Genomic DNA, 25,657 nt, shown 5'->3' on the forward strand with positions numbered 1-25,657 from the left:
AAATAAAATATTAACAAACAACATCCAACACCACAATAATGAAAACAACACACAATGGCCAAGTGAAATTTATCTCAGGAATGCGAGAATAGTTCAATATTGGGAAATCCATAATCCAATGCACCATATTAATAGATCTAAGCAGGAAACTCATATGATTATCTCCACAGATGCTGAAAAGGTCAACACTCCTTCCTGATTTTAAAGGAACTCAAAATAGGAATTGACAGATATTTCCTTAGCACTAGATTAAAAAAACAAAAACAAAAAAAGAAAAACCCCCAATTCTGAAGCCAGCACTTTACTTAAGAGGAAACATTGCTCATTTTCACAGATCAGGAATACAAAGATGCCCACTATTTCCACTACTTTTTTTTCTTCATTATTTCCATTTTCATTTAATACTGTCCTATAGCTACTACATTATACAAAAGAAACCAACTAGAGATATAAAATTTAGAAAATACATAGAACTATATCTATTAGCAGAAAACATGATGGAATACCTGGAAAACTCTAGAAAACCAATATGCTAACACCAAATCAACCAAGATTCAGTAAGGCAGCAGAATATCCAGATAACACATGAAATCAATTGACTTCATAAACACAACTAGTTAGGTGTAATGGAAGAAAAGATCTCATTTAAAAGAATAACCCCCCAAAAAAACACACATTAAATACTTAGGAATAAACTTAACAAGAAATGAGCAAAATCCATATAAGAAAAACATTAAAACACTCTGCAAAAACAAAAATGTAGACTCCAACAAACGGAAAAACGTTGTTCTGGATAATAAAACCCAATATAATAAGATGTCAGTTCTGTCTAGTTTGATTTATTAATAAAACAAAAATACCAATAAGCCTTTTTTATGAAGCTAGATATGTTGACATTAAAGTTCACGTGGAAAATAAACACGTAAAAATCATTACGAAAACTGAAATTAAAAAACAGCTATGAGGCAAGTCTATTCAAACACCACAAACTCTCTAAGTGAAACAGTGTGGTACTGGAGCATAACTCAACAGACAAGGTCAGTGGACTAGAATAGCAAATCCAGAAATAGATCCAAGTATACATGGTAACTTATGAACACACAAGCAGAATCTCAAATCAGCGGGGCAAGGACAATCTTTTTAATAAATAGCGTTGGGCAATTGGATAGCCATTTAGAAGAATGTAAAAACTGGATTCCTATCTCATACCAAATAATAAGCTTTACCAAATATCAAAATAAACTCTACATGGATCAGAGAACTACATGTAAAAAATAAACTACAACACATATCAAAGAAAACAAGAGTGAATTCCTCTAAAACCAGTTTTAGGAAAGAATTTCAGAATATGATTCAAGATCCACATGCAAAAAGATGAACAATAAATTCAGATACACACACACACATACACATATATACACACACACATATGTACATTTTAACCCCGAAATCCCACTTCCGGCAATTTACTCTTAATGTAAATATCTAATAATACAAAAATACATATGTACAGGCTATCCACTGAAGCATCTTTATAATTGAAAAATATTATAAACCACATAAAGGATCAAGAACCTTTATGGGAATTGGAAAAGCATAGGCAGAGAAGAATGAAACTGGACCCCTATCTTATACCATTCACAAAAATTGACTGGAAATGTGTTAAAGACTTAACCATAAGACCTGACATGGTCAAAACTCCTAGAGAAAAAAAACAGGGGAAAAGCTTCTTCATATTGGTTCACAACACATTTTAGATCTGACACCAAAAGCACAAACAATAAAAGCAAAAATAAATAAGTGGAACTACTCAAACTAAAAGCTTTGCACAGCAAAAGAAATGGTCAACAAAATGAAAAGGCAACCTACAGAAATGGGAGAAAATATTTGCAAATCATATATCTGATAAGAGGTTAATAACCAAAATATATAAACAACTCATATAACTCAATGGCAAGATAAAAAAGAAAAAATCTGATAAAAAAAAAGTGGGGGGATTGGGGAGAGGTGGGCAGAGGAAGTGAAGAGACATTTTTCCAAAGAAGACATACAAGTAGACAAAGGGTACATGAAAAGTCACTTAATATCACTAATCAAGGGCACTTGGGTGGCTCAGCAGGTCATGATCCCAGGGTCCTGGGATAGAGCTCTGCATCAGGCTCCCTGCTCAGTAGGGAGTCTGCTTCTCCTCTCTATCTCAAATAAATAATAATAAAATCTTTAAAAAAAAATCACTAATCAGGGAAATACAAATCAAAGCCATAATGAGATATCACCTCATAGAATGGCAGTCATCAAAAAAGTGGGAATGTATTGGCGAGAATGTGGAGAAAAGGGAACCCTTGCACAATTGTTGGTGGGAACATAAATTGGTATAGCCACTAAGGAAAACAGCATGGAAATTCCTCAAAAAATTAATATAACTATCATATGACCTAACAACTTCACTTCTGGGTATATAACCAAAGGAAATGAAAATAGGACCTCAAAGAGATACTTGCACTCCCATGTTCATTGCAAGATTATTCACAATAACCAACATATGGGAATAACCTAAGTATCTGTCAAAAGATAAATGGATAAAGATATAGTGTGTGTGTATAAATACATACACAATAGAATGTTATTTGGCCATGAGAAAGAAGGAAATCTTGTCATTTGTGACAACATAGATGCACCTTGATGGCATTATGCTAAGTAAAATAAGTCAGAGAAAAACAATACTGTATGACATCACTTAAGTATGGAATCTATAAAAACTAAACTCGTAGAAACAGAGAATAGAGTGGTGGTTACTAGGGTCTGTAGGGTGGGGAAATGGGGAAATAGTATAAGCACAAGGGTACAAAGGTACAAGGGTACAAACCTCCAGGTATAAGGTGAATAACTTCATGCTGTACTTCATATACAGCATGGTGATTACAGCTAATAATATTGTATTATATACTTGAAACCTAAGTGAGTAGATCATAAATGTTCTCACCGCAAAAAAAGAAATGGTAATTAGGTGATGTGATGGAGGTATTAGCTAACGCCATGATGGTAATCATATAAATGTATCAAATCAACACATTGTACACCTTAAACTTACACAATATTGTATGTTGATTATGTCTCAATAAAGCTGGGAAGCAAAAGAAATGGCCTTGGAAAAAAGGGAAGCACTTTGGATATTTATGGCATACATACATACCTGTCTACATTCATATTCGACTGAGAGTTTAGAGAGTTATCTGCTTCATTCTCACTTTCTTCTGACTGGCTATTAACAGTTCCTCCTTCATCATCATCTACTTCATTAAGAGCCTCTCTCAACATAACAATAAAAATAAAAACACATGTTGGTTATATGTACATTCATCCTTTGTTTCTTTTTGTCATTGTAACAGGAAGGTCCCTCCTTCTAAGGCTAACATCCACACAGGTGCTCTAGGACCTAAACCCTTTTACCTCCTTCTACTGTAGCAAGGGCCCCTTCTCTCTCCTGCATCTTCAACCACTCTGTACTGGCTTTAACTCATCCACATTTAAATGTGAACCAATCTCTCATCTTATCCGCTCTTTCATCACCATACTACTTGAAAGAGCCATTCCCCACTTCTCATTTACTACCTATACCTTCCAACTTTGCCTCTGCCCTACCATTCCACTCAAAGTGCTGTCTACAAGGTCAACATTCTTTTTTGATTTTTCTTAAATCAAACAGGTATTTTTCAGTCTCTGCCTTCCTTTATCTCTGATTCATTGGACATTAATGACCACTCCTTTCGTTTCTTCAAGATGTTTTTGATACATTCTTCCTTTAACTGCCAAGTTACCATATTTCCCTGGTTTTTCTTCTATCCTTCTGACGCTTCCTTTCCAATCTCCTTTATTTGTTCTTTTCTTTCTACCCTTTTTTTTAAAAAAAGATTTTATTTATTTATTCATGAGACACACACAGAGAGAGAGAGAGAGAGAGAGAGAGGCAGAGACACAGGCAGAGGGAGAAGCAGGTTCCATGCAGGGATCCTGACATGGGACTTGATCCTGGGTCCCCAGGATCACACCCTGGGCTGGAGGTGGCACAAAACCACTGGGTCCCTGGGGCTGCCCTCTACCTTTCTTAATATCTGATGGGACTCAAGGTCCTCCCTTTGGACCTTTTCTCCTCTCATCTGACTCCCTTTCTGAATGATTGTATCTAGTTCCAAAGTTGCAATTACAAGTCAAATGCTGTGAATTCCCAAATTTCTATCTTCACCCAGATCTCTCAGGAGTCCTAGACAATTATATCCAAATGCCTAAAAGATATTCCTAGTAGTCATCCTATATACATAAACTCAACATGTCCAAAACTGGTCATGTTTCCAAGCTTCTCCTATCATTCTTATCGCTCTCAAACCCATTTTCCACTCTACAGTTGATTTCATCATGACTCTACTCTTCCTAAAGTCTTCTGGTGGCTCTCTTCTCACTTTCTGGTTCCTTAGCCCTTTATTATCTAGCTACCCCCATCTCTCTAACTCCAGCTCTTCGCATTTCCCCATCCCCACAACAGAGACCATGATTATCTGAAAACTAACATTTTTAATAAGTGCCAAACAAAATGACTTTTGGCTAGAGAGATGGCTAATGGCTTTTGGCTATTGAAAACATGTAACATTCTATTTAACTGCCTTTGTAAGCAGAAAACAGTATACTTAACATGTTTTTTTTTAATGATTCTGGACCTTGTAATTCCCCAGGAACATCCTTCTCATTGATGATTCTCCTTTTTTTCTTAAAACATATAAATAATTTAGGAAATTGCATTAAATAGGTATTGAGTTCTTAATATTAAATTCTTTCTGAGCTTTTAAAAAATGTTTCCCATCTCAAAATTCTAAACATTTTGATTAAGAGTTTAATTAGGTTAGGATATAGCTAATTAACATTTTACTACTGTAATATAATTTTCCCATGTAACTGGTCAATAAATTCCAAGTTTCCTGGGGAGATACTTTGTAAACACACTATTAGAAGGGACTAACATTTAATGAAGAACTAGTATTTGGAATTACACTAAGCGCCTTACATTATTTACCTCAGCTGATCCTCATAATAACTATAGTAAGTATATTCTATTTCCATTTAACAATAACAACAAAAAAACTCTGTGCCAATTCAGATACCTTAAGAAATCAACTCAAGATCCAAAGCTAGTACTAACAGAATATAAACACATATCCACATGACTTCAAAGTAGAAGTGAAAAATAAAAAAAAAAATAAAGTAGAAGTGAAAAGAGTGTTTCCATTATGGCAGATGGAGCCTAGATTTGAATGCCATCTCTGATGCTAACTAGCTATGTGATCTTGGACAAGGCACTTAATTTTTCTGAACCTCAGTGTTTTTATCTGCTAAATGGAGGTAATGATAGTACCCACCTTGTAGATAAGTACTCAGTAAATGGTAGCTATTACTGCCCAGTCCTGTCTTGTTTGATACAATCATTACTCCCCAAAAGTGCAATATGCTTAAGAACAGTTCTAGCAACCATACTTGGTATTTGTTGATATTTAAGCTTTTGAAATGTTTACCACAATACCTACATCAACTTAATTTCACCATAAGCATGATGGCTATGAAGACAGCATATTACCTGAGGCTCCATGACAGATTCACTAAGAATGGCCTGCGTGACAGGGTCTTGATTTACCACAATGGGACCCTGAGAGGAATCAGGAGCAATAGTTACATTCGGAAACCCTGCAGAAGGGAAAGAAATCATGATGATTTTACTTCATTTAGTTAAATTGACCTCACAGGCACTATACACTGCCATAGGTTTATATTATCACATGTAAATCTTAAATAATAATAGCAGCTCACACCTACATAATGCTTACTGTATTCCAGGCACTGTTCTAAATGCTCTTACATATATTAAGTCACTTTACCCTCAGAAAATCTGATGAGGTTACTATTATTATTTCATAGATCAGCAAACTGAAACTCAGAGACTTGAAGCAAATGGGCCAGAATCACACTAACAAATGGTTAAGCCAGAATTCAAACCTTAACTAAAAACTAATGATCTGTTTTCAGAGGTTAAAGTAAACAATGGATTATATACACATTAAAATGAATAATGCTATGTACTGGACAAGAGGCAAAGTCTCTGTGAGAGAGAGATTGAAGTACCTTTGGCCTTCAAATTAAGCTTCACTCAAGTTACATATAAACACAGATACTTTATATGGTAATATTAATAAACTGGAAATTAAGTCATATTTTAAATGACAAAATCTTACACATTGCACCACAAGATATACTAGTAAGCAATAACAATTCACCTTTGCTTAGCTCAGTAATTTGCAATAGTTAATATTCTTGGTGAAAAGCAAAGAAATCATAACGAATCTGTACCTAACAACTCCTGCATGCTATCCACTCTAGATTACTCATGTCCGTAAGTAATGTGATGCCCGAAAAAAAAGATTTAAATTTCTTGCAAATAGCCAATTGTAGGCTATGGTTAATAAGAAAAAGAAGTTTTTGTTTGATTTAAATACTATACCTGTGCGCCTACGGGGAAAATCAACAAACAGATCTTTTGCTTCAGCAATCAAATGATCAGATTTTTCCAAAACATCCTGCATCTGGTATTGATCAGAAAGAATCTGGACATGTGTTAATAATAAAGATTATTATTCAGGAAAAAATCCATATATACTCTGAAATCACAAAGTAGAAGTCCATACATAGGCACACAGAATAACCATAGGCCACTATCTTCCTAAAATCCTTCAGTGGCAATATCCTTAAGTACCAGTAGATGGGGCTATTACAATAATTAGTAGATTTCATATGCTTCCCTACAATCCAAACATGAAATCTATTATTAAACTGTGACCCAGCATACGCACAAATGTAAATGTAAATGTATAACAAAATAAGAGCTTACTTAACCTAACTTTTTGAGAGCCGCTCTGATATTTTCTTTAGTTTCTATTCTATTTTTTAAAATAATGGCTACAACACACTAACTCAATTTCACAAGCCACTAAAGAGTTGTGATCCAGTTTGAAAAACACTGATTAAAGATATAAATCTCCAAGCCATAAACTCAGAGGTGTTTCAACCTTTAAAAGTGATTTCACAAAAAAAAAAAAAAAAAAAAAGTGATTTCATAATCCACTAATGGATCATGATCAACAACTTAAGAGAATATGAAGTAAGAGGAGCTTTGGGGCCTCAAACAAAAAAGTGATGCTTGTCTGTTTACAAACAAGCTGGATTTTTATCCTAGAGGGAGGAGTGAGAACTCAAAAAATACCATTACAGTAGTGCCTCTGAGTAAGCACTTTTCAACTTAGAATTCAACATTCATAATTACAAGCAGGGAGACGCAGGCAAGTCAACTCTAGCCACCACCACCAGATGGCATTCTTAAATTGAAAGAAGTTTACAAAATTGGAATCTGCCCAGCTTCCAATATGGATTCAAAACAATAAAGCATCTGGCAACAAATGCTCTTACCAGAATCTCTAGCCCATGGAAACAAGTATATACTATGACCTCAGTTATTGTTTCAGGACACTGAGAAAAATAACAAGAGTCACATTCTAACTTCTTCCCTTTCTTCTGCTGTGGCCAATCAGGTTGGCTGGCTTAGTTGGTGAGAATCAAGTCTTGAAATTTGTTCCTTCCACAAAGAGTAAGCTTTGGAATGATATAAGGCAAAGAGCACATTCGGAGCCAGAAGACTGGAATCCTAGGCCCAGTCAAGGGATACTAAGCAAAATCCAACCACCTTAACTTAGGTTTCTAATATGTAAATGAGGATACCACACCTTCCCCAACCTCAAAGAGGTGTTATAAGGATGTGGACACAATGAAAACCATTCTAGGGATATTTAAAATGTTGTTACAACTTAAATTATAGTATCCCATGAACCAGATTTCTATCCCTGGTTAGCGATCTTCCAAGTACATGCAATTAAAGTTTATGCAAGAGAGTAAATGGAACATTATAATCTATCATTTAAACTAGAAAAATTACACACAGGATATTTCCTAATAGCAGTTTTGAGTTACTATTAAAAAAAAAAAAACCACTGACCTTCCATCAAAATAAAGAGATAAAACTGACAGAAGCAGACTGCAGAGGAGTAATTTTATCATATCAAGACCTGATATCAATTACAATGAGGTCTCCAGGAAATCCACTGCCCTGTTGCACTTTGTCAGTCTCTGCCCAGCCCTCTTAAGGCAGATGGGTTGAGAGACCACAGATCAGTGTATTGGCTTTCTTTTGCACTCTCTAGATTTATCACTCCTCTCTGATAAACCTCACCCTCTTGATAGGTAAACCAATCTCTGCAAGCCCATCTGTATACATTATTTCTCCGGATGGGTTCATGGAGTGCAAAGTCAAACTTATGAATACTGGTACACATCTTGAATTTGCTAAGGATCAGCCAAAGTCTCTTCAAAAACATTATGAAAAACTTTTTATCCTAGCACTTTTGTTCTCTGGTAATAAAAACCAGATAGAAAGAGGAAATTAGGGATCCCTGGGTGGCGCAGCGGTTTAGCGCCTGCCTTTGGCCCAGGGCGCGATCCTGGAGACCCGGGATCGAATCCCATGTCAGGCTCCCGGTGTATGGAGCCTGCTTCTCCCTCTGCCTATGTCTCTGCCTCTCTCGCTCTCTCTGTGTGTGACTATCATAAATAAATAAAAATTTAAAAAAAAAAAAAAAAAAAGAAAGAGGAAATTACAGAGAAACTTGGGAAGTTATTATACTTTCAGAATTTATAAAATCTTTATCAAATTTTCCCTCTCTCTGATTGAATTTGGACCCTCATTTGCCTGATTCCCATGATACGAACACATCACACAGCAAATGATTATGCTAGCCAAAGAGCTTTTCTCTTAACTTTGTTCGCCTAGGAGTCCAGCTCTGGGGGATGTACTGGTAATAAAAATACCACCTAGGTGAATATGCCCAAGGAGGCTTCATCATTCAATCCCATCATATCCCTTAATAGAGACATTACAGATTTAGTAACCCTGAAATAAAAGATACACATATCTTTGACACAGCAGTTCCACTTTTAAGAATTTATCCTACAAATATAGTTTTACATGTACTTAAAAACATATACAAGGATATTCGTTGTATTATTTATGGTGACAAGGCCGGTAACAATCTGTGGGTGACAGATCTGCTACCAATCTCCTTTCTTTTCATTTTCCTTTTAACAAAAGAATTCCCAAGTAAGAGCCAAGTTCCTAGCTAGATTTCCTAACCATCATTCTAGGAAGAATGGTCATGTGATGAATTTCTGGACAGTGGGATATAAGCCAGAATTTCTGGGTGATATGTAAAAAGAGTAGCATGTTTTCTCTTTCCCTGTTCATGCTGGCTGGAATACAGCCGTAGGAAGCTGGAATAGCCATTCTCTACTCAGAGATAGAAGCCCTGGAATAAAAGACCCCAGAGACTGTACCAACCACTATTTACCACTGAACAGTTTCATAGAGAGAAATAGATTCCTATTTTGTTTAAACCACTATATCTTGGGATCTTCTTTTTTTTTCCTGAGGCCTAAACTATACTCCAATACACTTCCTAAATTGGCACAAATAAAGCGCTGGAAAAATAAATTGTGGTACATTTGTATATTACCTGGCCATTAAAAGGAAAAGGTAGATTTCTAAATACTGACACGGGATAACCTCCAAAATATATTGCTAATGGAAATACTTGCTCTTACTAACAGCAGAGGGTCTCAACCCAGGCAATGAATTAAAAGTACATAAAAACTGTCTGAAAAGTACCTAAGTGGGGTCACATCACAGATCTACTAAATCAGAATATCTGAGTATAGGTATTTTTGAGTCCAGATATGGTGTTTTTTTTTTTTAAATGGACAATCTCAACACTGACTGAACTAATGTGCAGACTCCAGAGCTTGAGGAATGGCACTGGTGGGAAGGCAGAGAGACTTCATTCATCCTCTCTCACCAGCCTCCTTCAATCCCTAATTCTACTGCATCCATTCTCATATAAGCAATTCAGGACATGAGCAGGAGCCACTAGAGAAGGGAAACAAAAGCCCAGAGCCACCTCAAAGGGGCTGCCTTTTTTCCTGGTCACTGAGAATTATTACCTAATATTCAAATACGCATACCTTGTCCAAGATTACCAAAAGATAATTATCTGTAAAGAACCATAGTCTTTCAACCCCCCGGTGTTTTTACAAGTTCATGTAAACATTTATTCGGGAGATAGAATTCTTCCTGATGATATATAAGATTAGGACTTTTACATCTCACTAACAAGACTAACGAATTCCTCAAAGACAGAGTAATCTACAGCTGCAGTTAAAGATCACCCAGACAGGTGCCATAAGCTGCAATAATGAACAAGAAGCAACACTACAAAGTATATTTCCTTCACAATGATTTCATCCATAAAAGGTTTTTGCTGTAGTTTCCTCTTATTTGCCATATTATTTATTTCTATATATCTGATAACTTATCCAAATACCCTACATCTGGCAAAAGGTTAAGGTAAAGACAAGTGGCTTACTAACTAACTTGTTGGACAAGTACATTTTTTTTTTTTTTTTGCAGAGTAATCAATCTAATAGCACTGTGTGTGTGAGCTGAGAAAAATAATTACAGCAGTTTATATATGTATATAAGGCACTAATTATGTGCCAAGGACTATATTCGTCAGTTAGTATGTATCACTGAAATCTCATAACAATACAATCAGGCAAGTTTCATAAACAGTAACTTGCAGAGCAGGAATTCAAACCTCCAAACTAGACTTTAATCATCACTCTGCTCCTTTTTTCAGAGTCCATGTGTAGATCCATCATATAAGGACACAGTCATAATACTAGAGTCTCTCCAATGTGAATCAAACTTGGGGGAAAAGAGAGAAAACTATTTTCTTCTCTAACTCTAAAGAAAATGCAGTTTAGCATACCTCCTTCATGATAGACAATCTTCCTTCTCTCAAGATTAGAAACTTCTGGTTTCTGCTTCTTCCATTTTCTCCTCAAAGCTTTTTCTTGGAGTTCCCAGTGTACTAATGCTCTGTTCTTTGATTTGTGTATTTCATGACGACGTATCTGTACAAAAGAAAAAATATAAAAGAATGTTTCAGGAACAAAGAAGCTGCCTATTCAGATGGTGGGACCACCTAATTTAGTTCATCTTTTAAAAATTTCTTTCTGGTCCAAATGTGTATATTCATACATATTCATGACCAAAATTTTCAATCTTCTAAATTTTCAAAAGTGATAAAAAAAAAAAAGAATTATCCTAGAACTAGTAAACCTAGCAAAAAGACAAAATGAAAAAATATTAATTTCTACTTCCTTTGTACAAGACTATCCAATAAAATGTTATTTTCCAAACTACAGACCAGGATTCATTTAATGGACAGTAAAATCAATCAGTGGGTCAACCAACATTTTTAAAATAAAAAAGAATATAGAATAGAAAATGTTAAGAGTAAATCATATATAAGGAAGTTAAGAATTATTGTTAAACTTTTCATTTACACGTGTGTACATGTACAATTACATACACACACACACACACACACACATATACGTACACCAACACATACACACTGAATACAATGTAAAAAGGCACAAAGCTCACTAACCCATCTGTGGCAAAAACACACCCATTTCATAGTACTCACATCACTACCAAAAACTAACAATGCAATATTTTTATAGCCCTGCAATGGCTACATTTGGAAGTGGGTCACTGGAAATGTATAACTCCAGAAAAGTGGAATTCCTGAAGGAGAAATAAGAGCCATAGTTTAAGAGCAGAGGAGAGAGAGGAGTTCACTGAGATGGCTAAGGAATAGGAGCAGATATTGGCTTTACAAGCACTCTAGTATTCAGAACAATGAACATGAACAAAACCTATATGGCATCTGATAAAATATACTGCTGCGTTTTTACCATGTAAATATGAAATCAGTCCATTAAGAGACCAACAACCAAATACTGTGTAAGGATTCTGAACACAAAAAACAAATGAAGATGATATTTTTGAGATAACTGGGGTAGTATGAATATAGACTGGGAATTAGGCAATATCAAAAAATTATTGTTACTTTTGTTAGGTGTGATAATGGCATCGTGGTTACATAAGAAAATGTATTTTTTAAAACACAAACTGAATATGTTGGCACAAAATGCCATGTTATCTGGGATTTGCTTTAAAATGCAACAGTGAAGGAAGGAAAAGGTATGAAAAATGAAGCAACTATGGCAAAATTTATTAACTATTATATCTGGGTGAACAGTACATGGGAGATCTTTATGCTATTGCCCCCATTTCCATGTAACTTTGAAACTTCTCATAACAAAAAAATTTTAAATCAATAGGGCATCATTATTAACCTCAAAAATATTTAATGAGTATCTACCAGGATTAAGATTCCTAGGTCCACAAAGACATACAAGAGATAGATAGCCCTTATCCCTCAAAAGCATTAAAAATCTGCCCAGGGAGATTGGGCACATACAGTTGACCCTTTGCTGATACAAATTTGAACTGCACAGATCCACTTATACATGGATTTTTTTCAGTAACTATAGTATAGTACTGTAAGTGTATTTCTCTTCCTTACGATTTTAATAACATTTTCTTTTCTCTAGCTTACTTTATTGTAAGAATGCAGTATATAATACATATAACACACAGCTACTTATGTTATTGGTAAGGCTTCCTGTCAATGGTAGGCTATTAGTAGTTAAGTTGTGGGGAAGTCAAAACTTATATGCAGATTTCTGACTATGCAGGAGGTTGGCACCCCTAACCCCCACATTGTTCAAAGGCCAAATGTACAAATAAAGATAAATGAAATGCATTAGACAGCACATACGCTATGCCTCATGTACCTAGCAAGTACGACAACAGTTTAGAGGAGATACTAATTGTTGGGCAGCTTCAGAAAACTTCAAACTTAATACAAAACTATAAAAATCAAGACATTGTTGTGTCGTACAAGGATAGACATGTAGATCAGTGGTATAAAACTGAGAGCCCAAACTAAACCCTTAGGTTCACAGACAATTGATTTTCAGCAAGGGTATCAAGGTAATTCAATGAAGAAAGCATAGTCATTTTAACAAATGGTACATGGTTATCCATTTAGAGATGAAGTTGGACCCCATCTCATACTATACACAAAAATTAATTCAAAATGGATCAAAGACCTAAACATAAGAGCTAAAACTATGAAACTCTTAGAAGAAACATAGTAAATCTTTGTAAACCTTAGGTTAAACAATGGTCTCTTAGATATGATACTAAAAACACAGTTGACAAAAGAACAAACAGATAGACTGGAGTTATCAAAATTAAAAATTTGGGGGGCACCTGGGTGGCTCAGTGGTTTAGCATCTGCCTTTGGCTCAGGTCATCAACCCGGGGTCCTGGGATCAACTCCTGCATCAGGCTTCCCCGACAGAGAGTCTGCTTCTTCCCTCTGCCTGTGTTTCTGCCTCTCTCATGAATAAATAAATAAATTCTTTAAAATTTTTTTTTAATTTTTGTGCTTCAAAAGATATCATCAAGAAAATGAAAAGACAATCAACAGAATGGGAGAAAATATTGACAAATCATATATCTGATAAGGAACTTGGATCCAGATTATGCAAAGAACTCTTATAACTCTACAATAAAAACACAAGTATGGCAGCCCGGGTGGCTCAGCGGTTTAGTGCTGCATTCAGCCCAGGGCCTGATCCTGGAGACCCAGAATCGAGTCCCATATTGGGCTCCCTGCATAGAGCCTGCTTCTCTGCCTGTGTCTCTGCCTCTCTCTCTCTCTCTCTCTCTGTGTGTGTGTGTGTGTGTGTGTGTGTCTCACATAAATAAATAAAATCTTTAAAAAAATAAAATAAAATAATAAAAACACAAGTAATTAATTTTTATCTGGCTAAGGAATCTTTTTTTTTTTTTTAATTTTCCATTTATTCATGATAGACAGAGAGAGAGATGCAGAGACACAGCCAGAGGGAGAAGCAGGCTCCATGCTGGGAACCCAACACAGGACTCGATCCCGGGACTCCAGGATTGCGCCCTGGGCCGAAGGCAGGTGCCAAACCGCTGAGCCACCCAGGGATCCCCTGGCTAAGAAATCTGAATAGACATTTCTCCAAAAAAGATAATACAAATGGCCAATAAGCACACAAAAGGATGTTTAACATCATTAGTCACTAGGGAAAATAAAAAACACGAGACTCCACTTTACACTCACTAGGAAAACTAAAACAAAAAAATATGGTAATAACATGTGGCAAGGGATATGGAAAAATTGGAACCCTCATGCCTGCTGGTAAGAATGTAAATAGTGCAGCCACTTTGAAAAATTTGGCAGCTCCTCAGAAAGATAACGGTAGAGATACCACATGAGTCAGCAATTCTACTCCCAGGTATACAACAAGAGAACTGAGAACCTATGTTCACACGAAACTTGTATACGAATGTTCATAGCAGCCTCATTCATAATAGTCAAAAAGTGAAAATAATCCAATGTCCAGCAAAAGACAAATGGAAAAACAAAAAATATGGTATATCCTTACAATCAATGTAACAGTACCAGCAATAATAGGGATGAAGCATTGACACATGCTACAACACAGATGAGCCTTGAAGACACTATGCGAGACACAAAAAGACACACACTGTATCCTATTTACGTGAGATGTCCAGAACAGGCACATATAGCACATAAAGCAGATTAGGTGTTGCCAGGTGTTGGAATGAATGAAGGCCTAAGGAGTGATTGTCAATGTGTACAGAGTTTTTTCAGGGAGTGATGAAAATGTTTTAAATTAGAAAACTATGATGGTGACATAACCCTATGAATATACTGAAGACCAATGGCTCATACACATTAAAAGGGCGGATTTTATAGTATGTGAATTATATTTCAATAAAGCTGCTTTTTAAAAAAATCTATAGCAGAAACCTTTTTAAAAGTAAGACTAAACTAGGATAAGGAAGCAAAGTAAGATTTGGACAGGTAGACAAGAAGGTAGAGAAACTGTTCTAAGTAAAGAAAATTGCATGAATTAAGGCTCAAATGTGGAAATACACAGGGCATATTCAAGAAATAAATTAGTACATTAGACTAAAGTATGATTGCAGATGGACATATCAATAAATAAGTTTAGAGATTTACATAGATAGCAAAAGACATACAGGGCAATACTAGAAGAGAGAGACTTGAACTATAAACCAAGTCTATCTAATAAAATTGTAATACATGCTAAGTGACATTCCTAGGTAAAATCAGGATGTCCAGGTGATATGCTTTTCAATTTTATATAGACAGAAGCAAGATTAAATATAACTAACCAACTTCCAGGAAGCGCCCCTGGTTTCTATTCTGAAGGTCAGGAACCAAATATCAAATGAAACACTGAATATATCTTTTGATATTAAACTTACCAGATCTTCAGGAGTTGCCCGATGAACTGTTAGATCATTCACAGTATTCTGCAAAATAGAGCAACTTTCTTTTAAAAAAAGAAAAAAAGCTTATAAAATGTTAGTATATACCAGATTTTTTTAAAAAAATAGGATTTCAATATTTATTCACTTTCTTTGGGTAATTTTCTTGCAGGAAAAAAATTTCTTTAAACTAGGTGAAAAAAAATTTTTTAAATCAATTTTAGTTTATTTTTGATAAACTCATTTTCCTTTTTTTTTAATTTTTCAACTTTTTTTTTAAAGTAATCTCTATGGCTCAAACTCATAACTCTAAGATCAAGAGTTACATGCTCTACTGACTGAGCCAGCAAGGAACCTCTCAAAAGCCTTCTTTTATTAGTTTAAGCCTTGTGTACTTTTTTTCTCCTACATGCCAGATGGGCCTCAGTTAAAGGATTATGTACTTAACTAAGCATGCTAACCTCTAAGAAACCTTTCTTTGAAAAGTTAAGGGATTTGTCCAATCATCACATTTTAGCAAGATAAAATTGCTATTTTAAACTGAATGAAATTATTTCTATTTTTTACAATATATAAAAGAAATGTGTTTATTTTAATTAAAATAAAATGCTAGTTTTATTATTCAAACCTCTTACCATATTTTTTCACTCAGAGAGTTATGTCATACCTATGAATTTACACTGTTCATTTATCTGTGGTTAGGTATGAGTACAAAATGGATTTTAATGGCTGAAAGGTTTCAAAGTCCTGGGACCAAAAAGACTTCCTGTCCAGGAACTAGTATTCTCAATTTAAATATTAATATGGATTATTTTTAGTTGTCTTATTAAAAAATAACAGGCTATTTTTAGGTGTCTTACAGAAAATAAGCACTAAATTTACCAAGCAGGCATATATTATGTTAAAACAAGGAATAAAACAGGGTAGTATATAATTCAAAATGAGTAAGTTTAACTAAAATTGTAGTTTTCAAGCTGCATTCCAGGGAATGAGGCACCTCTAAAGAGTCCTAAAATATAAAACTGTGATTACTTTAGGGAGGTTAAATTTGTGTGCATGCAAACAACTTAAGCATAGAATGTTTCATACATAATAAGGGATAAAGTTTGAGGGCACTGTATAATTTCATCAAATGTGAAAACAGTCACTTCGTAAAAAGGCACTAAACCAACATGGCAGGTCTTCCACACCCCACAACTCCATTATTACTCCTGGTCCATGTAAATAGCATCCCTTAGAATTGTGCAATGCGTAGTCTACGCAGCTTGAAGTAGCTGCCCTACAATTTGGCTCTCTCCAAAATGACTTCAGCCATTTTGTTACACAGATTTGGTAAGGCAGGAAATAAAACAAGTTAGGGTTCTTCTAATGGAAAGACAGGGAACTGGGTCTGGTGATATAACTTCTGATTTATTCAAAGACTAAACTTTTTGGCCATAGTTTAAATTAGTTCAGGGGTTTTCTACACTAAAACTGTTATTCCTTTCATATTAACTTAGAAAACCACAATATATAACCATAAGATCTTAAGAATCATTTTTAATAATCATAATAAAATTCAGGCATATAAGGGATATGCTTAGACTTAGTTGTCTTGGAAGAAAATATAATTTCATTAATGTTACTATTGCTTAAAACTATTTTCTTGAAATTACCTTTAAATATCATTTACAAGCCATTTCAAAGAACATCTCACTATTTTTATCAAAATAGTATTATTCAGTTTGCTCTCTCCTCCTTCATGTACCATTTACTCCAAATGACTTAAAACTACTTCCAAGGTCAGTCTACAAAAAATAGATTTTTCCAGCACTGGAGATAATAAAAAACAAATGAGGGAAATGTAATTTCAATGGTGGGTTTCCATTATGTTTTGAGCAATAGCATATCAGAATAAATACTAAATGTCCCACAGTAACCACTCTGAAGTGGACAACTTTTAAGTTATCACATGCAGTTTTTTTCCTTTTAATAAGTTTCACTGCCTTGGAATTACACCCTTATAATATTTTATAGCTAGGGGCATCTGGGTAGCTAAGCAGCTAAGCATCTGCCTTCAGCAGGTCATGATCCCAGGGTCCTGGGATCAAGTATCGCATCAGGTTCCAGTTCCATGCTCTCTCTCTCTCTCCCTCTCTCTCTCATAAATAAATAAAATCTTTTTTAAAAATATTATAGCCAATCAGATGACAACAAAGCAATATAAACATAGGTAAGTCCCCCTGAGCCACTTCAAAAAGGCTCTCAGTTTGCTCAGAAGTTTCCAAGTCCAAAAGAAACTCTGAGATCCAAAGTAGTCCCTGACTAGTTGCTCTCCACAACAGAAAGTAAAGGCACCTAAAGTGTCAATGGTTCAAACTAAAGTACCAAGCTGTGAAAGATAAAGATACCCTTGATAATACCAAACAGTAATCAGAATGGGAGCCAGGAATCATATGTCCCAGGTACTTGAGACTTGTCTTCTAAAGAGAACCTTTGTACTGAAACTGACCAGCTTCTGGAGGTGAAAAAGAAATAATTCAAGGAATAAGAGAGCAAGAATTACCCACTTTTCAGCCAAAAATGCCACTCACATGATTATGATAGCACTGGTTGCTATAGGCAAATCTTAAGAAAGTACAAAAAAATTCAGATTTCAGTGACACAGTTTAGCTACAGTTGCCTTAAAACAGTGAGTTCTCAAAGTGGAGGAGGCCGTACTTTTTAAAAACATACTTCCCGCCTTCTTAAGATTTCCTCTTCAAAGGAGATATAAGTTACGAACTTGACATGTGGATTCTAAAAGATCCCCACAGGATTCTGCTCTTCCCTCCAAGACCTGGGATATAACATGCCCAGAAACCCATTCCACCCTATTACATTCAGAGCCCTGGATCGAGTGACTAGGGCCATGTCATCACATCTATCCCTCCAGAGCAATCTTACAGGTTTATTATCCCATCTAGACTTACATCCCATTCTTGCTTCAGTGATGTTTTCTTCTTCCTTACTTTCAGCACTTTCCTTCCTCCTCCCCGGGGACCATAACGGTTCACTCTGACAAGTGACATCTAGAAGCAATAATCATTATCAAATTTTTAAGATACAAGAAAAAGTGGTAATTACATCTCACTGGATAAGGACAAAGACATCTAGGAAAATAAACTTTCAAGGGTCAGAAGAAAAATGTAAGCATAATGAAAGGAACAGTCTACCAAAATACTTGGTTCTCTCCCTTCACAATTAAAAAGCTGTACTGATAACTATGATAAAACAGGTTCTAAGTTAATAACTTATGTATATTTGCTTAATAAAGAACTCCAGGAATACAAATTATGATATAAAGCACAGAGCAACGACAACGGGCATAAACTTTGTCATTAGTTACAAACTAAATAATTAACAGAGAAAATGTCAGTCATTGGCTAACAATCTGAAAACAAAAGGAAAAAGGCAAAGAGAGCTATAGCTTTTTGTTAAGCATCCTAGCACTTAAAATCACTAGCTTACTTGCCTAAGATAAAAATGGCTAAATTTTAGAGAACAAATGAGTTACAACATTTCTAGTATATTTCCACATAATACTAAATAGCGGTGATTACTGATACTAAACCAGCATTTAGAAATTGCCAATATTTGCTTGGCACTCTTAAAATAGCAATGCTACAGACACTGGATGAAATATTACACAAAATTAGAAAAAGGCTCATAGTCCCTGTACACTAGAATTTTACAATACATATATGTGACTTTTAACAAGCGACATATGTACATGACTCCCATTCCAAAACTTCATTATACACCTAAATTTAATTACAGAACTTTGAAGCTGACCCCTTATTCCAAATTATCCTGAAACAAAGACTGTAGTATTTTCCATTAAGTACATTTTTAAAAAATGATTTGGTCTACTATAACAAAAAACATCTAAATGCGAGTATTTTCATGAGCTTCTCAGTTCTCTTCGCTTTGTTTTATCAATCACATTGACTCTTCAAACATGTTATCTATTTTCAGGGTTTACAATCCAGCAAAAAGGTAAGTCACATATGAGTCAGAGAATAACACTTAAGTCATATTATGAAGACAGTGTTGATGGTAATGAGGACAGTGGAGATGGTGATAATGACGGCAATAGCTAACACAAGTCAGGTATTGTTCTAAGTAAGCTCTTCCCACACAGTATTTCCTTTAATCCTAACAGTAATTCCAGTAAGCATTTACTATTTATTACTCATTTTACAGATGAGAAAGCTAAGGGATGAAGAAATAACCAACTGTGAAGGTCACAAAGTAAGTGGTAGAACCATAAATACCATTTTAAAAGATAGGGAATAGAGGAGTGCCTATGGAATAGAGGTGGCTCAGTTGGGTGGGCAACCAAATCTTTGTTTTGGCTCAGGTCGTGATCTCAGGGTCAGGGTCAAGAGATACAGCGCATCAGGTTCCATGCTTAGCAGGGAGTCTACTTAAAGATTCTCTCCTGCCCCTCCCCTCGACTCATGTTTCCACATGAGTGCACTCTTTCTCAAATAAATAGAGTATCTTTGTTAAAAATAAACAAATTTGGTGCCTGGGTGGCTCAGTCAGTAAAGCATCTGCCTTCAGCTCAGGTCACGATTTTGGGATTCTGGGATTGAACTCTGCATCTGGCTCCCTGCTCAGTGGGGAATCTGCTTCCCCCTCACCCTCTTCCTCTGCATCTGTCCTCTACTCATGCTCTCTCTCTCTCTCTCTCTCTCACAAATAAATAAAATCTTTAAAAAAATAAAAATAAACAAATAAACAAAAGATATGGAAGAGAAAAACCTAAAAGTCCAAAACAAACCCCTACGTTTATAGTCAGTTTATTTTCAACAGAGGTGCCAACAAACAATTCAATAGGGAAAGAAGTCTTTTCAATAAGTGGTGCTGGGACAAGTGGAGATCTATATGAAAAAGAATGAATCAAGATCTCCACCTCACAACATATATAAAAATTAACTAAAAATAAATCACCAACTTCAAAATAAGAGCTAAAATTATTAAACTCCCAACAGAAAACATAAGTGTGAATCTTCATGAACCTTGGGTTAAGCAATGGTTTCTTAGATAGAACACTAAAAGAATAAGCAGACTCCATCAAAATTAAAACTTTTGTGCTTCAAAATTATAATTATAATTGTAAAATGGAACTAATTAAAGACATAAATAGCCAAGAACCCCTACCTAGCACATTACTAAGTTCTGCTTAGGATCAATGACTATGGTGTCAGTGACAACTATTAGTCCTTTCCCAAATGAGACAAAAAGGGGGTTAGAGAGATTAAGTATATTATATTGCTCAAAAGTCACACAAATAATAATGGGCAGCTGGCAGGTGACATTCAAAACCAGGTCTGAAAAAAAAAAAAAGAAAAAAAAACAGGTCTGACTACATATAATGCACTTCCTAGAAAATGGCACTAACACTGAGTCATCTCTGGTTGGTTATAGATTTTCCAAATTTTTTACAATGAACCCATATTACTCTTAAAATAATTCAAGTTATATTATTTAAAATACTATACTTATTCAGAGGCTGAAATTCTCCCAGCCTCAATTCTAAAAATCCAACCATGAATCTGAAGTATGCAAAAGTTTATGAACAATCAAAAAGGCCCATATACTTCTTTCTTCCACTATTGAGGCCCTAGATATAGGTGAGGCCCTCAATATAACAGTATCTGAAATTTAGGAAAAGCAGTATCTTTTAAATCATAGCTATTTGTACGCGAATGATGACTTCTGATGACAAATATAAATGTATCCAAACAACTTTTCTTGAGCAAAGAGATATAGAAATTAATAGAAACAATTGAACAGGGGCAGCTGGGTGGCTCAGTAGGTTGAGTCTCTGCCTTCAGCTCAGGCTGTGATTCCAAGAACCTGGGACTGAGCCTTGTTGGGCTTCCCGCTCTGGGGGAGCCTGCTTCTCCCTCTCCCTCTGCTTCTCCCCTCTGCTCCTGTTCTCTCTCTCAAATAAATAGAATCTTTTTTTAAAAAAAAACTAACGGGGATCCCTGGGTGGCGCAGTGGTTTAGCGCCTGCCTTTGGCCCAAGGCGCGATCCTGGAGACCCGGGATCGAGTCCCACGTCAGGCTCCCGGTGCATGGAGCCTGCTTCTCCCTCTGCCTGTGTCTCTGCCTCTCTCTCTCTCTCTCTCTCTGTGACTATCATAAAATAAATAAAAATTAAAAAAAAAAAAAAAAACTAACAAACATTGAACAAATGCCTGAGCATTATTTATGGGAATGTGAAGTTATCAATTTTAGCATAAGAAAATGTTATGTCCAAATAAAACCATATTCACTGAAAAACAAAAAAGTGATGAAATGAATGTATATTCTATGGTCTGAATGTGTCCTTCCAAAATTCATGTTGAATCCTAATCCTCAAAGGTGATGGTATTAGGAGGTGAGGGCTTTGGAAAGTGGGGCCTTTGGGAGGCAGAGCCCTCGTGAATGGGGCCAGTACTGTCATCAGAGACTCCAGAGAGATCCCTAATCCCTTTCACCATCTGAGGACACAGCAAGGTGCTGGCTGTGAACTGGGAAGAGGACCCTTACTGGAACATGACCATGCTGGAGCCTTGATCCTGGACTTCACAATCTCCAGAACTATGAGAAATAAATTTCTCATTTTTGAGCTACTTAGTCTCTGGTATTTTGATATGGAAATCTGAATGGACTAAGACAGGACACACCAGTTTCCTTTTTTTTTTTTTTTTTTTTTTTAACTTCAATTTAGCCTAGCAAAGCTGGCTGTGATTACCCACAATGAAAATGCCATCATATAATCCCTTACCCTTGAGTTTGGATAGGATCCATGGACTTGTTTGGGTTTTCTTCCCCCCGTGATTTGTTTTATCCAACAACACGAGGCAAACGTGAGGAGATGTCACTCCTGTTTTCACATTATGTTTTACGGGTCTCTGTCTTACGAGAGTAGAACGAGTCTTTCCTGCTGGCCCTGAAGAAGCCAATCGCCACTTGTGACTGCCCATGAAAAGGGCCATAAGGCTGGGAATTCAGATGACTGTGGGCAGCCCACAGCAGAAAGTCAGTAAAAAGACCCCTCGGCATACAGCCATAAGCGGCAATGAATTCTCCCAACAACCAAAGGGACGTGAGCCTGGAAGCGGACTTTTCCCGAGCTGGGCTCTAGATGAGAACACAGACCACCAACACCTTAATCATGCCTCTGTGAGACCCTAAGCACACAACCCCACTAAACCATGTCCAAATTCCTGCCTCACAGAAACCATGTGGTAATAAAGGAGTACTGTTTTAAGCCACCAGGTTTGTGGTGTTTTGTTACACAGCGTAGGAGACTAATACAGTGGCCAACTCTAAATTCCAGCCTGCGTGTGCTGAGGTCACAAACGGAGAACTAAGCTGCTGTCCCACTCGTGGATTCCCCTTCACCAGCTAACTTCTGTAACGTGGGAACCACCCTTGCCCTGAAAAGTGTCCTCTTGAACAGCACCAATACGAGCGGTCATATCTTTTCTTAACCCAGGATGAGACCTCGTAGTCTGACAAAGGTATTTTGACCTATTTACAGAAATCAGGTATCATCAGGGAGCTACAGCTTACATACCGATGTGTGAGGCTGCAGAGATATTCTCATAGTACTAAGGAGTACAAAATCGGCACAGCCCAGAAAATCTAGGCCTGTTTGGAGAAAATCCAAAATATTAATAGCTTCCCAAAGGATGAAAGTGTTGGCGACTTCTTACCTCTAAAGCCCTTTCCAACTCTATAGACTCCCACTGCTGGAGGCCCTCCTCTCCCTTGGCTTCCACGACATTCTCCCGGCTTCTCTCCTATTCATCTCTCCCTTTCTTTGCAGGCTCTGTTGGTCCCTCTTCAGATACCACATAATCAAAAAGCTCCACAGTCCTATCCCAAGCCTCTTATCTTTCCATTGGACACTCTCTCTCTTCATTCAGTAATTGCTGTTGAGAATCTCTCACCTGCCAGACTCTGGCCAGGCACTGGAGATCAAACAGTAGACAGGTCTAATATGGGGCCAGCTCTCATGCGGCTTCCTTTCCAGATCACCTAGAGGGAGTTCACATCTTCCCTCTGTGATCTCGCTCCTTCCATTGAACGAAGCTACAAATGCCCTGGGCATATAGACACACTGTAGAAATGAGCCCCAAATCATCAAGGATTCACGTTTTCCCCCAACACCCCAAAGTGCTCATTTCCAACTGCCTTCTGTATACATCTCCCAAACATCTCACATACAGTGTAGTCAAAATACAACTTAATCACCCACGTCCCCTCCCTACCAACCTCTAGTCCTTACTACATAACCGGTAAGCTCAGTGGAACAAACAGAATGACCATCCTTCTGGTTGCTCCAGTTTGAAACCTTAGCATCACCTTCTGATCCCTCTTGTCTCGTAGCCAATCAGATACCAGAATCTGTGCATTCTTTCCCTGGAATAACCCTCTCTCATCCTTCCCCCCCTCTTCATCAAAACCAGCTAGACGTGGCGAAAAGGGGAAAACAATCTTCCTGGTGGGAGGGAGTAAAGGCATTTGCAAAGGGCTTGACAAGTTCAGTTGGACCAGAACCGAGAAGGTGAGAGTCTAGAAAGAGGATGCAAAGGGACAGAGAGGACAGACCCTTAGAGAGGCCCTCTAAGCTACAGCAGTTGGGACACAATCCTAAAGCGACCCTCAGGAAGCCGCTGGAGGTCCCCAAATAAGGAGAATTACGGTGAGATTTAGCAAATCCTCTCTGGCTAGAGGGGAACAGGGCCTCCTTCCCTACATTGCTCCTGCAGTCAATCCTTTACCCGGATCTAAGGACAGAGGGCAGCTCTCAGCCCCAGAGGACCGTGGCTCTCCCCCGCAGGGAGGAATCCAGGGCCCAGCCGCGGCCCTCGGGCCCTCTGCCCTCCTCGGGGGCCCGCCGGCCTCCGTCTCCCGCCCGTGCAAGGGTCGCCCGCCCTTGTGGGTCCCGCCATCCTTTCTGCGCGGCGTGCAACACCCTTCCGCCTCGCACTCACCCCCAAGGCTCTCTCGGGCGGCCCCTCCTGCGCATGCGGCCCCCTGAAGCCGCCCTCCCTGCGCCCCGGCCTCCCGCCAGTCTGCAGCGTCCCGGGCGGCTACGGGAGGCTCCGCCCCCCCCCCCCCCCCCCCCGCCCCCGGCCGGCAGCAGGAGCGCACTCAGGGCCGGGGCGCCACACACCAGGGTAAGGGGCCGGGGCCCGGGGAGACCAGGGGGCACAGGCGGCAGGCCTCCGCCGCGCCGTCGCCACCTGCCTTGCCGTCGGCCGACCGCCGCCTCCGCCGCCACTAAACCACCTCCAGGCGCCAGAGCCGCCCGGCCCGCCACAGGTTCGCGCAGCCCGCCACTTCCGGGACGTTGCCTAGGCTACCCAGGCCCCGCCCCTCGCCGGCCCGGATGCGGTGCGGCCAGTGCGCAGGCGCCGACTCGGGGCGTCCCGGGAACCCGGGGGCGGGGAGGCACCTGCGCTGCCGCGCTCCAGCCCTGGGCTCCCCGCGAGGCGCGAGGCTCGGGGCCGCGCTGCGGGCGGTGGGCGTGAAGCCTTCGCCACTTTCTCGTGAATTCCCTAAAACAAAGTTGTCGACAGGCTTCACACATAATAGGCTTCACTTATGATATCTACTTGTTTTCACCTTTATTGATTTTTTTCACATATAATTACTTATTTTCACAATAGGCTTCACATATAATATTTACTTGGTTTCACCTTTTTTGATCTTTTTCTTTCACATATAACATTTACTTGTGTCCACAATAGGCTTCACGTATAATATTTACTTGTTTTCACTTTTACTGATCTTTTTTTCACATATGACATTTACTTGTTTTCACAATAGGCTTCACATATAATATTTACTTCTTTTCGCCTTTATTGATCTTTTTTCTCACTTACAATATTTACTTGTTTTCACAATAGGCTTCACATATAATATTTACTTGTTTTCACTTTTATTGATCTTTTTTTCTCACCTATAATATTTACTTGTGTTCACAATAGGCTTCACATATAATATTTACTTGTTTTAGCCGTTTTTTATCTTTTTTTCACTTATAACATTTACTTGTGTTCACAATAGGCTTCACGTATAATATTTACTTGTTTTCACTTTTACTGATTTTTTTTTCACATATGACATTTACTTGTTTTCACAATAGGCTTCA

General features: G+C 37.6%; 1 protein-coding gene across 1 annotated transcript in view; it reads right to left on the reverse strand.

Annotated features, from left to right (window-relative positions):
* Positions 1-24,878, reverse strand: part of SPICE1 (spindle and centriole associated protein 1) — a 57,716-nt gene extending 32,838 nt beyond the window's left edge. Inside the window, 8 exon segments of the mRNA XM_038582839.1 lie at positions 3,194-3,306; positions 5,624-5,730; positions 6,542-6,644; positions 10,968-10,988; positions 10,990-11,112; positions 15,470-15,517; positions 18,424-18,522; positions 24,751-24,878. Coding sequence (XP_038438767.1) covers positions 3,194-3,306; positions 5,624-5,730; positions 6,542-6,644; positions 10,968-10,988; positions 10,990-11,112; positions 15,470-15,517; positions 18,424-18,522 — 614 coding nt within the window. The 5' untranslated portion in view covers positions 24,751-24,878.
* Positions 24,879-25,657: the final 779 nt, after the last annotated feature.

This window comes from Canis lupus, chromosome 33 (assembly GCF_011100685.1).
Source record: "Canis lupus familiaris isolate Mischka breed German Shepherd chromosome 33, alternate assembly UU_Cfam_GSD_1.0, whole genome shotgun sequence".
Lineage (NCBI taxonomy): Eukaryota > Metazoa > Chordata > Mammalia > Carnivora > Canidae > Canis > Canis lupus.